The 14,819-nt window shown below is 41.2% G+C and overlaps 1 protein-coding gene across 1 annotated transcript; it reads left to right on the top strand.

The window, feature by feature from the left end:
* Window positions 1-521: 521 nt before the first annotated feature.
* On the top strand, window positions 522-14,418 carry LOC140654615 (biotin-dependent 3-methylcrotonyl-coenzyme A carboxylase beta1 subunit-like). Its single transcript, XM_072868107.1, has 13 exons — window positions 522-734; window positions 1,189-1,519; window positions 3,182-3,378; window positions 4,515-4,693; window positions 5,643-5,723; window positions 6,161-6,339; window positions 7,893-8,085; window positions 9,112-9,203; window positions 10,112-10,268; window positions 11,032-11,154; window positions 11,801-11,949; window positions 12,418-12,499; window positions 14,222-14,418. The coding sequence occupies exons 2-13, from the start codon at window positions 1,200-1,202 to the stop codon at window positions 14,303-14,305; spliced, it is 1,836 nt and encodes a 611-aa protein (XP_072724208.1). The 5' UTR covers window positions 522-734; window positions 1,189-1,199; the 3' UTR covers window positions 14,306-14,418.
* The last annotated feature ends 401 nt before the right edge of the window (window positions 14,419-14,819 follow it).

Below are 14,819 nucleotides of genomic sequence, written 5' to 3'. Positions count from 1 at the left end.
AGGACATGCAAGATGCCGCATGAAAGGAGGATGTTGAAAAGGAGACATTTTGTGGCCGTCCTGTATTTAACGGTGAGCAAAGCACCAGCGCCTTATTTTTGAGGCTACAGTTGGGTCTGTAACATTCTATATTGCCCAACAACATGCAATTTACAAATCAAACACATATGCTGTGTATGTAATTGCACTTATTTCCTAGAGCAGCAATTCCCTTTGCTCCCTGTGTTATTTTTGTAACGTTTGCCCTTCCAAGGCCAAGTTACCACTTTCGCAGCGTTACCCAGGCCTTCCTTGAGGGCAGAGGCCCAGCGTGCACCATGCCGAGGCACCCAGAGGGGACTGAGGCGGCGGGAGACCCCGGCGCGGAGGAGGACGGCTCCGAGAGGGGACCCGGGGCGGTGGGTGGCAGCACCGGAGCCAGGGCACCGCCGAGGGACACCCGGGACCGAGCGGAACCCAGCCCAGCACGTCTCCTGTGGGAGGCAGGGGAGGAGGCACAGCACGACCCGGCTCCGGCTGTGTGGGGCCGCGGGCGGGAAGCTGCAGCCCGGCGCGGCCGGGCCCGGCCCGGCCCCGGGGCGCAGCAAGGCCCCACCAGCAGGCCCGTCCCGTCCCGGGCACCCGGGCAGAGGACACCCGGGGGCAGAGGACACCCGGGGGCGGGCCGCCGTGTGGGTTGCGGAGCCGCCCCGAGAGGCGGGCCCGGACCGGACGGCTCAGCGGCGGCTGCCCGAGTAAGGGTCGGCGGGGCGCGGGGCAGGCCGCAGCGGGCGCGGGGAAGGAGGGAGGAGGAGGGGAGAGGAGAGGAGAGGAGGCAGCGGCGGGCGGGCGGGCCGAGGCGCAGGCCGGGGAGCCCCGCCGCAGGGCCCGCGGCCCCGCGCTTCCTGCCCCGCGAACGGGCGCCGAGGGGCCGCCCGGCCCCGCCTCCGCCGCGCCCCGCAGGCCGCGGCTGGGCCCGCTCCCGGCCGCTCCTCCTGCCCCGCTCGGCCCCGGAGCCCCGCGGGGCCTCGGGGCTCTGCCGCCGCCTCACGGGGCTCTCCTCCCCGGGCAGCGTGCGTGCTGCGAGGCGGGAAGCGGCGGTGTTCCCTCACGGCCCCGAGCTGAGGTGTGGCGTCTGTTTCCCCTCGTCAGTTGAGGGAATCTGAAGTTTAATTTTGGGCAATAAATGCTGTTTTTTTCTCCCTTCAGCTCTTAGGGTCATGTGGAACGCTGTCACTTTGTGCTCCCTTGGCAGAGTGCCCCCCAACACCACATCTCCGCTGCTTTCAAGGTTACAAACCTTCAGTCGCGTGTTCGAAAGAAAGTATAAGGACTTGTGTCATGGTAAACAACCCGCACACATACTGCAGAATCAGGGGTTGAAAAGGACACGCGACATGCTGCCCTGCCGTTTAGTAAGTAATAAAGCAAAATATAGACGGTATGCAAAAACTTACCCGGTTTTAGATGGATGTATCCTGTCTGTGTATCAACATGTGTTTGAAGAAAATTTAAGGAACAGTGAGGCTGTTATTAAAAGGTAATAAACTGGTTTTGTGGTGTTTTAAAAATGTTGCTGCTTGTGAGATGATGTGAGAGTTACTTAGGGGCACTTTTAGGAACTTTTAACATAGGAAGAATGCTAATTAAAAAGTCCAGAGACTAAAAAAAAAAAAAAAAAAGTTGCTTTTTTTTCTAACCATTTTGCAGCTTAAACTAGTTTCCTTGCTGCTATTTTCTTCGGTAGCTTCTCTGCAGAGTGAATTTTGCAAGGATCAGCACTTAAAAATTCCAGCCCCCCAAAAGAGGTGCCTAAATGTTGACTGAAATGCCTAAACCTGGTGCAGACTGTATTTAAAATAGTGCCACGTGACATTGCTTTGCATAGATTGCCAAGAAGTATTTTTTCTAGACCTTCATAAAATTTGTTTCGTGTTTTGATTTTGAATGCGAAGACATAAACGGTGACTCACGCATTTACAGATCCCTGCTGAAAGAGTAGGTGGCGGTTATTGCAATTAATCGTGATTCGCTGATAGGAGCAGGAAAATGTATTTTATGTGTTTGTCCTTAAAGATTAGATGGCAAAAATTCAAAGGCCTTTGTTCAGAGGAATGATACATGAGCTGGAAGCAAAGCTGCGGAAAGCACACTGTGCCCTCCTGTGGTGGCATTTATGACATTACTAAAAATCCTTAGCTTTTTTCTCTTGAGGTTTCTCAATCTCTACAGTCTGCAGGAAGCCACAATAAGATAATGGAGTCACGTACAAAGTGGTGCGTAAATAGTTATGTCAAACAGTATTTTTAGTTAAAGATGATGCACCTTGGCAAAAAATATTTTACTTTAAATATATTAAGAACCTGGTTTATTTAAGACCAAAATTATTCAAGTTACCACATTTGTTTAGAGTTTATTCAATTCTTTATCTGTACTTGACGCTGCCCCGACAATAACATTGGTAATCACTTCCTCTCTTGATGATTGTTACACCGCAGTGTTCACTACTTTTAAAGCATATCTTCCGTGCTGTAGAGTGTGCATTTCTTCTAGATTTAGTAATTTATTCTACTTAGCAGTTACTGATTTTTGTCAGATAAACTTGTTGAGGGGAACTGAAGGCAGAAGCCCTTGACTGGTTTCTTCCCTAGAGTAGTTGGAACATGAAGGTAAATGTCCATGCTGAATTAGGACTAGCAAATTATGATAGCCTTATTAATAGCTGCACGTTTATAGGCTAACGTTGTTGTAGGGCAGTATCTCTCAAAGTCAGCTTTGGTCGCTGATGATCAGCCCCTTCTCAGTGCTCCGCTCATGGGGCTGCTGGCAGAGATGAAGTATGATCAGATATTGTGAAATGCCGTGTGCTGGGTGTATACGGGCCACACCCAGGGGAGGGTATGGATTTAATAACTCCTGCTAGCAATGAACATAAACTACAGAGAGAATATTTATATTATTTCACTCTTTTTTTGTCTTTATTAAACAATTTCTGAATAATGAAACTAAAATGCTTGCTTTAAGTAACAAACCTTTGCTTTTTATTACACTTTGTAAAAAACAATAATGTGAAAATGCGAATTCATCTTCATTCTCATACCATTGATACGAAAACTGTGCAATACATTTAAGTACTGTGTTAAATCTACTAACTGTAAGTAAAGGTGGTTTTCATTAATTGAAGCTTTGTTTTTTGAATCAGATACTCAGAGTTGCTAGAGATGGTCAGTAAAGGAGGGGGCGAGAATGCCATCTTGCGTCATACTCAGAGAAACAAGAAGCTGTTTGTTCGTGAACGCCTCAAGTTGCTACTTGATGATGAGTCTTTCCTTGAGCTGTCTCCGCTGGCTGGCCTCAATATGCCATATGGTGATGTCCCTGCTGCTGGGTGCCTTACTGGTAATTGCTAGCAAATGTAATATTAGATGTAACGGGAAAGTGATGAAGTTCATTTGTTTCATTGCTCATATCTTTAAGTGTGATTCGTATTAGATCTAAAGCTGGATGTGGGTTGAGGGTATTGTTTTGAGCAGCCCATGCTGGAGATGCAGCCGGGAAGGAAGAAGGGTTTTGAACCAGCATGATCCTTAATATAATTTGAGAGATGCTGTTTGGGTGCAGTGGTGAGTAAGTGATTGTAGGCAGTGTATATTAGTTGTTGTCTGTGTGTGCTGCGCACCTTCCTATACTAACCAGCCTTGCTCGCTGAAGGTAAGGTGTTTGTTCTTACTGGGAAAGGAAAAAGGATGCATGTAATCAGGTTTACGGAATATTTTAGTATCTTAAGAACGTGCTTTCCTAGGAAAAGTGAACATCAGTTCTACCCAGTAGCAGCTCCCAACATGAAAGAGTTCAGCCACTGTTGTATTACTCTTCTGCAATCTTTGCTGGGTAATCTGGAGAAACTTTTAAAGAAAAAAAGTTCTTTCATTTCTTCTAGATTTAGTCATTAATTCTACTTACCATTTACTGATTTTTTGTCTCAAAAAATTTAGAACAATGGGTCAAATACACTGTTGTCTGTTAAAGGAAAGGGGACAAATTACTGTGTGACACAGGAGATGTGACATTTCTTTTGTAATATTTTTCAAGCTATAGATAAGGCTTTTCACTGCATTTTGAAGAGCAGTTCCAGTTTAGAAAGTAACTAACTAGAAGAACAGAATATGAAATCCTATCTTTTGTCACAGATTGTTACATTTTTCAGTTTTATATAGGTAATTTTTAATTGCCTTCCCTGTTATCTCAAGAGTTGGAAGTCAGACTTTGTATTTTTTTCTTTTATATTGTCACCAGGATTAAGTAAGTTTATTTCAAGTTCTGTCTTTTGTCATTTAGATTTTTTTAAAACGTTATTGGCTTTCAGCTTGTTATTCCAGAGAAGAGCTATAGATTTCTTGCCTGTGTGGTATTTGCAACTTAATTTCTTCTTGATACAGTGTTACCAAAAGAACATCCTAGCTATAATTTGGCCCCCTTCTTTTGTCTATGGTATTTTAGAGAGGCCTGATAAGTATCTGTGGCACCACTTACAGGAATTGGCAAAATCTGTGGGGTCTGGTGTGTCTTCATGGCAAATGACGCCACTGTGAAAGGGGGAACTATTTACCCAATTGGAGTGAAGAAACAATTAAGAGCTCAAGAAATAGCCATGCAGAACAGACTGTTATCTGTGTACCTCGTTGACAGCGGGGGAGCATTCCTACCACTACAGGTAATACCAGAACCATTACACAGAAGAAAATGCCTACGTTTATTTTAATCATACTCATGTTTAGCAATAAACCTCAGATTTATGTTTTGTTTTCTTGACTGGTTGACTTTCATTGTCTGTTATACTTAAATTGAGTTTTGTCCACAAATCGGAGTCCAGGAGATGATTTGAAGATATGTAACAGTGGTGATCACTATGGCTAACCTTGCACCTAGCATCTAATCAAAGTTGAGAAACTTGAATATCAGTGGGGGGACAAAGTGCTGACCAAGCATGGATATTCCTCAGTGTGCTGAAATGCTTTGGTGTCTTTAATAAATTAGTACATTGTTTGAGGTTTCTATTTTCAACTTCAGAATCTATAAAATTACTCTGTAGTTTACTATAGTGTTTGTGATAGTGATGCAGTAACCTCCATAACCTTTAAAAATGTAGTTTTTGAAATTCTTACTGTAAAAGGAGAATTTGCACGGGTTACTTTCTAATGTACAGAGGTCATGTTATCATAGAGACTATGGTATCTTCTCCAGACTGAAAGCAAACACATAGAAAAAGTTTTTAGTTGACTTGAGGAATTGTATTGAAAACTTAAGTAAAAAGGGAAACTGTGCTGAGTTTTTATCTGTGCATACTTATTCACAGATAAAGTATGAACATGATCTTCCCCTTCTCCATGTTTACAGTCTCTGTGTAGAATAAATTGGTTTCACAAAAATTACAGAACTTACCTCTGCTTTTGAAACACATGGGTATTCTTGTGGAACTGCACAATGTATAAGGGGAATAAATACCATTGCGAATGCTGTATATGAAAGTTTCGGGTATGATTGTTAGCGGTGACCTTCCCAGGGTCGGTTACGATGCGTTTGCGAATGAAGGGAGTGAAGAGCAAGCATTGGCTTTTGTAGTTAATATTGAAACTCACTTTGTCTTTTCTCTGTAATGTCAGTCAGAGCTGTTTCCTGACAAGTCACACGGTGGCAGAATTTTCTACAACGAAGCAATAATGTCTGCCATGAGAATCCCTCAGGTACAGTGTCATTTCGAGTACAAGTAAGTGCAGTATATGTGATCAGTAGAGTTCTGAAAAAAGTTTTGTTCTAATATAGATTCTAGGAACAACTCTCCAACATGCAAAAAATTTTCTAAAGCTCACCTTCTCTATTTTTGGGGAAGGGAGATTCAAATAGTATCTCACATAACAGAATACTTCAGCCTTAAGGATCCTCTAAGCGTTTACCGACTGGTCGTGATGAAGAAGCATCAAATCACTAGGTTATTTCAGAGTAAACATCGAACTCTCTCAAAACCAGCATTGTTGTTTGTGCTGGTATTTATATCTCTAGCTCATTGTTCCCCAAGCTGCGATTTAGTCTCTTGAACGCTTCTGAAATAAACGTAATGGTTTTGCCTTTCCATTTTCCTCTCTCCAGCATCTTGGTTTGTTTTGGTTTCTCTGTCCTTCAGGTGGCAGTGGTATGCGGCTCCTGTGTAGCTGGAGGTGCTTATGTTCCAACCATGGCAGAAGAAGCTGTGATTATAGATAAAATTGGTACGCTGTTCCTTGCTGGCCCACCTCTGGTAAAAGCCGCTACAGGAGAATATGTCTCTCCCGAGGACCTAGGAGGAGCTAAACTTCACTCTAAGTACGTGAAATAAGTCTTAAAAATAGGAGAGAATTCAGCAGACTTAGCTTTAAAGAAACTGTCATTTTATCTTAAAATAACGTGGATGAAGCTACTCCAGTGACAGGATACAATATGGTCCTCAAGGACTGAAAAACATGCAGTGAAAAATAGTAGAAATGATCCATGAATTATTATAAAGGTTGGTGGCATTCAGTTATATACATGGGAGTATGATGGGGCTAGATATAGCTCTTTGAAACGACAGAAGTAACGTGGCATTGTAATTTCAGCTTTACTACTGTCTACGGGAACTTTCCTATATATATATATATATATATATATAAATATATATATATATAAATATATATATATATACACACACACACACACACAGAGATACAAATCTCACGTAACTACAGAGGTCAGGATCAGGGCCGAAAGTGGAACCTGTGGCCAGCCAAACACTGCAACAGCCAAAACCACTGTTTGCTTTCCTTCTCAGGTGTGGGTTTTTTGTTAGATTAGCCAAATGGAAGTAAAATTAAGTGATGTTATGGGGTGAAGCAGGGACTGGACAAATCTGGATTTGGTTCCCCATTCTTCCACACACTTTCTGAACAACTTCAGGCGAGTCAGTTCCTCTGTGCCTCAGAGGGACCAGCTATAGAAGAGGGATGGTATCGTTTCTTTTCCTAATGTAAACATTGTCAGGATACAAATATTAAAAAATAATTGTGAGTGTTCAAATACTGCGATGATGGGGAAAATGCATAAGAAATTATCTTTTCTTCCCTAAACTGATGAGTGGGGAGGTGGTGTGACTTCTTTCCGTTTGTCTGCTTCTGAAGACACTGGCCTAACTCGCTGCAGAGAAGAATCTGAATGCTTGTAAAAGTACCTGAAGCAAAGAAGAGAAATGGAAAGCCTGCCTGCCTCTGCTGTTATGAGGGCTCGATAGCAGGAGATGAGCAAACAGGAAATAAACCTGATAGTAGCTATCTAACCATTTCTTTAATGTTATTTTTCTATGTCAGAAATGTCTGTAGTTGTGAAAATAGTTATTCCCTTCTAGATAGGGGAAAAGGGTGGCATTGCTTCTTTGTTCTTGGCATTCTATGCTGTGTGTATGGTAACCAGATTCCATACCTTTCTCACAAAAACAAATGCTAGTGCGATGGTCAGCTAACCGTGTTACACCTGATAAGTTACTGTCTTTATATCCAGGCTGGAAGTGCTTATTTTGAAATAATTTTTAAAGTTTGTTTTCCCTTGGTTATATTGTTGGCAACAACATCATCACGAAAATAAATTCAAAGGTCTTTCTTTAATATAGGTAAACACAAAGGTCACAGGGAACAACTTTGTACTGTGAATTTGTTTTTGGGTTGGATTGCACAGGAATTCCACTGACTTAACTGCTTTCAGCTCCTTCGTACAAGAACAGAATCACATGATATTTGCAGGGAGTTTGGAGAGTCACAGTATGGATTAAGGTTTTTCCTTTAGTGGGTTTTCTATCAGAATTCAGATTTCATTAATTCAATTCTAATTAATGTTGCTCTCTCTCCTAGAGTCAGTGGCTGTAGTGACCATTTTGCATCTTCAGAAAAGGAGGCCTATGAATGTATTCGAAATGTTATCTCTACAATAAATTATGATCCACTGCCAGAGGAGGTCATAGAGCATGACAGTCCTCTGTATAGTTCTGATGAGCTCTTGGGACTGGCACCGCGAGATTATAGGTGTACTCTTCCTGTAAAATTGGTAAGGTGACAGATACCGTATTCCTTCGTCCTTTCAGTCTGCTCTGTCTAGTAGCACCAGATTAACAGGCAACAGGCTGTTCTCTCTTGGAGAATCCTCAAGTACCTGAGATGTTCTGTATTATTACCTAACCAGTTGCCAAACTGTCTTGAGTCTGCAACAAAGCAGAATGGCAACAATTCTGTAGAATTATAGAAAATATTTAAGCTGAAATCCTGCTATAAGAAATAAGTTAGTTACAGATCATGCCAGCTGATCCCCCTCTGTTTCCATGCACTGTTTGCGATGCTGTTATGTCAGTATGCCTTGTACTGTGTTGGCTGCCTTGAGAATGTGCACCCCTTTAGTGTCCTGTTTTCCTCTCCTCCTGCCTTGTTTTCCCCCCCCTCAAGTAAAGACTCTATCTTGTAACTTAAACGCCTAATGAAAATACTGACTGAAAAACCAACAAAGCTCAAGTTAAACTTGTTTGAGGCTGGGACAGATGCTAATACATAAGCAGAGACATGCAGAACTGCCCATGCTATTTTCCTTGTGTTGTTCTAGAAGAGATTTGGCCTCCAAGGATGTGAATCCAGTGTCTTGTCCAGGGGTAAATTCCTACAGTTAAGGGGATTGACTGTAGAAAGCAGTGTAGCTTTGAAGGCAGCTTTGAAGCTGTATTTGAAAAAAACATGAGCAATATGCTGCTGAGTGTTTCTTACGCATACAAACTGTAACTGTGCATGCAGCTTTTTTACAACATTTTTATGCACATGAACATCTGTGCTCTGCAACACTGAAATAATTTTGGAGTTGAACTTTGGCCCAAAATACATGGTTGATAATCAAACATAAACACAAATTTTGTTTTGTGCATATTGAGTATTTAGCAGAGTGTAAGACATAAAAGGGCCTCTACGCTCATCTAGGTTGACTTCTTGCATTGTACAAGTCTCCTTACTGTTTGAACAGGGCATATCTTTTAGCAGAACTAACCTATTTTCACTTAAATTTCTGTAGTAAAGACTGCATATTTCTTTGCAGATTCTGAGCCGTCTGATGGATGGAAGCAGATTCCAGGAATTCAAGGCTAATTATGGAACAACATTAGTAACAGGATTTGGCCATGTGGAAGGGTAAGGCTATAACATTTCATTAACATAATGTATGGACATGTTTGTCTAAATAGCTTTCATATCATCATGAGGTTTTATGGTATGCCAATAACAATGTTTATGAAGTTCTGAATCAATCAAGAATTGGAATAAAATACTTCTAGAAAGCCTGATCTTCTGTCTCTGAGCTCTGAATTCACCATGTCTCAGGCCAATAGAAGCAGAGAGTGATTACAAATGAGTGGTTTTCCTGACTTTGTGAAATGATTTGTTTGTTCACAAAAACTACTAGCCAGACAGTTGGAACATTGAAGTCTCAGCAGATTCCTTAAGAAATAAGAAACAGCGTCTTTAAAAGTGTTCCTTCCCAAACTGAGTTGAAAGCTATCATCCCGTCTCCCATGCGATGGAGATGGAATAATACCCGTACAATAAAACCTTGCATAATTCAGATCAGACTGTATTATTAAGATGTTCATGAAGCATACAACATCCCAGTCAAATAATATTTAAAAAAAAAAAAGTAAAATATATTTTTAGAGCCTCTTTAGGTTGACAGTATAAACTTCTCAGATTGACTGTTACGTTGTATGTTACAGGAATTAGGGAGAGCCCAGAGTCCTGGCACCTTGTACGTTGTCTTGCAGTGTAAACTCTGACAGGTCATCTATAGCTTTACCTGCCCTCTGGGTATGAGTCCATGTTAATACTTCCATGCTTTACATCCCAGGAGTGCTGTAAGACTTCTTCTTTGTTAGGTACGTGAGGGTCCTTGAATGAAATGACATGTATAAGTGCATCCTTTTTACATTCTGAATTTCTGTAAGCGGGCAGATCTGTGCGTGTGTGTAGGATATTTATGCTTCCGTCCCTCAGTTTCATGGTTTCTGGCGTTCAAAAGTGAAGATGTTCGCGTGTCTGTTTCGTAGGCACTTGGTGGGGATAGTGGCTAACAACGGGGAGCTGTCTCATGATGCTGCTCTCAAGGGTAGCCATTTTGTACAGCTGTGCAGTCAGCGGAGCATTCCCATCCTCTTTTTCCAAAATACTGCTCCACATACAGCAGAGCCAACAAGCATCTCGCAGGTATGGCATTTTTAGTTCAATATGCTTAATTCAAGTAAAGCCTAGTTCTTGTTCTAAGATTACATTTTGAAAATTATTAATTGTTGGGAAAATAATTTTTTTAAACCACTCTTGATGGTTTAAACCAAGAAACTTCATAATTACTTTGTTCTTAAACCTTTCCACTAGCATTCTCACTTTATTCTAATTTTAAGCAGGCCTCTATGCTTATCTAAAATGGTACTGTCCGGCTAGAATGCAAGCTGTAAAACTTGGAATTTATAGGGCTTTTTACGTTGAAATACAGCCTATTGATTCTTCTGATACCACTGCACTCCGCAGAAAAATAGATTTCTCTTTTAGAAAAGTGGAGGCATTAAAGTACAGTATGTTTTGTCCTGGGCTACAGAGAGCCTCAGAGTAAAACCTACATTAGATTCTCTCAGCAGGGGCTGTTTCTGCAGCCCTGTTCCTCCCAACTGTCACCAGCACTTAAGACAAAGCCTGGCATAATTGCGTTGTATCTGAGCTTTGCTGATGCCTGGGAGAGCTAGGGTTGCACTGTCTTGTAGGTTTTTGCACGCTGGTTATAATTGTTTTACTGATTTACATTGTAAAATAAGTGCATATTAGGCTATGGTGGTTAACGATGCTGTCTTACTGTTGTGGAAGAAATGACCATACAGAATTGTGAAGAAATAAACGTTTTGGAAATGCAAGTTTGGTGGAGCAGAGGGAAACTAGAAGAAAGACTTAAAGGATCTAAAATGTTTCTTCATTTCAGGCAGAGGCTCACTCCAACAGATTAAAAGCCCAGGCCTCCATGATGGCTGCTGTTGCCTGTGCTGCTGTTCCCAAAATAACCATTGTAATTGGTGGCTGTTACGGGAGCGAAAGTTATGTTATGGTACGGGTGGCATAAATGTCAATGGGTTTGGTAACAGACTTTTTACACTTTACCAAGATTTCACAGCACTTCATTTTTAAAACAGAGTCAGCTGTTGTTACAGACATTTAACTCAATTTGTACGTTTAACTCAATTAATTATTTTAACTACTTTTAAAGTAAGATGCCTCACAAGAAGTGATTACAGAAAATTTGGTCTGCATCTAAGAACCTAGAGCCAGTTCTAAAAAACCAGGTTATCTTAAAACGTCCCTACTCGGAGCCAATCCTGCCTTTTTCTCAGCACATGCTGTTTGCTTTCAGTGATCAAGGAGCACGTCTCCTTTAGTTGTGCTACTGTTGTGCTGTTCACACTGCTAGTAAGTGCAGTAGGGCTCGTTGTTTGCTCAGAATTAAACATATAAGTGCTTGGAGGAAAAAGGAAATGATAAAATAGCAATATTGAAGGCAGTGGGGATTGTGATGGTTGCTACCGCAGGGTGCCTGTACTGATACAGGAGCTGTAGCTGTAATGGTAAAGGAGCTGTATCATTAATGCTTTACAAAGTAAACTGTATTACGTTCTGCCTTGAACTTGATTGTGTCATCCTACAGCCATCTTTTTGTGATTAATTTCGATGAGTTTGTCCTGTGCATTTTTTTGTAGTGCGGGAGATCGTTCAGTCCAAACTTTCTGTTCTTGTGGCCTAATGCAAGAGTTGCTCTTGTGGATTCAAGACATTTCTCCACAGTCCCACACACTGGGGACAATGACTGTACAGGAGATGAATCAGAGCTAAAACATCTGAAAGAAAAGTAAGGACATTAAATATAAACCCTTGCAGTTACGCTGGGATTTAATTAAATTACCTACTTTTGTTCATCTTACTGATCAACACATCCCAAACAAATAAAGCAAAGCTGAATCTACTGAAAAATATTTTCAATTTCCATGTAATTCCATGTCTGCTCTTAGGATCTTCTCAAAGAAACACAAATATTTGACTTAAAACCAACCCGGAAACCATATAACCCCAAATCAAGATATTCCGCTGTATATTAAACAGTGGCGATCTTCTGAATGTGGAGGATGGTCTGCACTGCAGAATGATCAGATCTGTTATGTATTATTTGCTGGATTCTAACTAATTTTGACAGTAGTACTGCACATTCACTTGAGATGGAAGTATATGCCTTTTTTATCTGTGATTTTGTGTTACTGGCCTGATGTGTTTTATTACATTTTTGTGCTTTTAAGCTTGTTTAATACTCTGTCTTCCCCAGGCTAGAGGAAGAAAGCAGTGCATTTTACTCCTCTGCCAGACTCTGGGATGATGGTGTAATTCTACCTCAAAATACTAGAAAGGTAGGGTTTTTCCTTACATGTTCTTTACAGTACATTTTATCCTCGGATCTCAAAAGGATCTTGCCACAAATGTGCAAGCCTGTGACTCGCTCAAGGTCAGCGGCATGCTGATTCCCAGAACCGTGTCTGCCACTTCTCACTCCATTTTCTGTGGCTTTTAGCTTTGCAATTCTCATCTTTTCTCTTCCCCATTAGTCTATCCAAAAAGTTTCTCTTGAATTCTGGTTACGTTCTGGTGACTTGACTACAGCATTTCCTCACTGAGCCTCTGAATTGACTTTACCATTTGATTCTGTACCCGAATCCTTTCTTTTTCAGCCTTGCATAATCACCCGTATCTTCTGTCTTTCAAGTTCAGGCTCTTCACCGTTCACATTGTTTCTGTTGTTTTGTCCTAGGATGTTTCTTTGTGCTACTTTCTCTTCGTGCTTGTAGTTTGCTGCTTGTATTTGGGATGCCCCCCCACCTTTTTATTTATTTTTTTAAGTTGGCAGGCATCCACTCCATTAGATTCTTTCTGAAAGCTGCTGCCTTTGTTCTTTTATTTTTCCTTGTTACGTTGTTTATTAGCAATACTTAAAATGTTCGTTGCGCTTCTGAAGGTTGTTTACTTAACGATCACAAATGCAGCCTGCTATCAATTAATCCTTCTAAATATGGTACATATTTCTGGTACTACGTAGATGTTATTTTCTGTGGAGTTTATGGGAACTTTGATAATGGGAGAGCACTGAGAAGTATTTTCTAGTACTAGAGCCCAGAGACTACATCTCTCTAGGAACTACACGTGAAAAGAAAATATTGAATATGAAAGTATGAAAAGTTGAATCATTGTTACGCTCAGGTCATTTTCACCAGCACAACACAATTCATGCCTGCATGTTTAGCTGTTTTTTACAATATTGTTTTGCTACTTTATCCCAGTTCTTGCCAATAGATGGAATTTGTTTAGCTTTGTCTGAACGGACAGCATGTGCTCATTCAGATCCTTAATGTGCCTTTTTTGATAGGCTTTAAAAGACAACGCGTGCTCCAGTAGCAGTGGAATACGCACAGTGAAACTAGGAAAATGCTTACCGTGACTCTTGCTTTCCAACAAGATACGCAAAAGGTTTTGGCAAGGGAGTTTGGCAAAGGTTTTGGCCTATCATATGCACCATATGATAATAGTTAACAAAATCTTAACGGAGACTTATCTTGTTTTTAAAGACCAAAACCAGTTCTGTATTTTCAGTCCCTGTTGTCACAAGACACCAAGAAAGATGACTTCTTAGAAAAAGAGGGATGCGGAAGAGCAGGATGTTCTGCTGATTTTTGATGTGTGATTGGGAATCTTAGGAGCACGGCTATGTAATAACAGAAATGGATTATCACATAATACATTCTCATTGGAGCTTTACAGCAAAATAGCTTCCCAGTGTTCCAAAAGTAATTATCTTGTCACCACAGTGACTTTAAAATGCTTTAGTGGTCTCTGGATGCAATGCATAAACTTTGGGATCCTGAGGACGTTTCTTCCTTTACATTTCTCCTGCCCCCGTGGTACCGTACACTGACATCTGTGTCCCCTAACGCTACAGCCGACAGCTGTTCATTTTAAATGCTCATTGTTTTGCACAAAGTAAGAACGGATGCATTACGGAATGAGTGCATAACTAGTAAGTCTTACTAATTTCTTGTTTCAGAGGCCCATTGCTTACGTTGTCTTTTGTTTTTAATCAGGTAATTGCACAGTGCTTAGAGATTCTAGAACAGCAGAAGCACCAGGTCGTATCTCCGTATCAATATCCTGTCATCAGAATGTGACTGCAGCCGTTTCCAAATAATCAGCCGTTTAACGTTAGCACCGTGTACTAGAAATCTTTAATGTCAATGATTTTCTAATTCTTTGATACCATTAATAAAAATGTTAAACCATTGCAGACAAAAGAGAATCCTGGATTTTAAGTCTATTAGCAAGACGTTTGTATTTTGAACCACAGCCTCTTACTACATTAGTTGAAAATTTATTTTATGAAAAGGAAGGATGAAGTCGAGAGTCTATAGCACACTAAGGAGGCAAATTCACCCCAAGCAGTAATACGTGCTTGATTTTTTTCATACTCGTGTTTTAGTATGAAATCCAGGACTCAAGAAAACACATGTTGACAAAAGAAAGGGGAAAGAGAAGACACATAAGCTAGTGCGTGCAGTTTTCAGCCTTAGTAAAGGACAGAATGCTGCCTGCTACACAGCCTGGGGCCTGCCAGTTCAGATTTCCAAAGCAGCTACGGAAAGGCTCCACTTGGATTGCTCTGAGGATACCTAGACTTCAGTAAAG

This window comes from Ciconia boyciana, chromosome 7 (assembly GCF_034638445.1).
Source record: "Ciconia boyciana chromosome 7, ASM3463844v1, whole genome shotgun sequence".
Lineage (NCBI taxonomy): Eukaryota > Metazoa > Chordata > Aves > Ciconiiformes > Ciconiidae > Ciconia > Ciconia boyciana.
Note: the sequence above shows the minus strand (reverse complement) of the source record. Positions and strands in the feature narration are given on the sequence as shown.

Excerpts from the sequence above, each read along its gene's own strand:
- LOC140654615 (XM_072868107.1), top strand. The coding sequence starts at position 1,200 with ATGTGGAACGCTGTCACTTTGTGCTCCCTTGGCAGAGTGCCCCCCAAC. Across the intron at positions 3,379-4,514 it reads TGCTGCTGGGTGCCTTACTG|GAATTGGCAAAATCTGTGGG; the intron begins GTAATTGCTAGC and ends CACCACTTACAG. Across the intron at positions 11,155-11,800 it reads GGAGCGAAAGTTATGTTATG|TGCGGGAGATCGTTCAGTCC; the intron begins GTACGGGTGGCA and ends ATTTTTTTGTAG.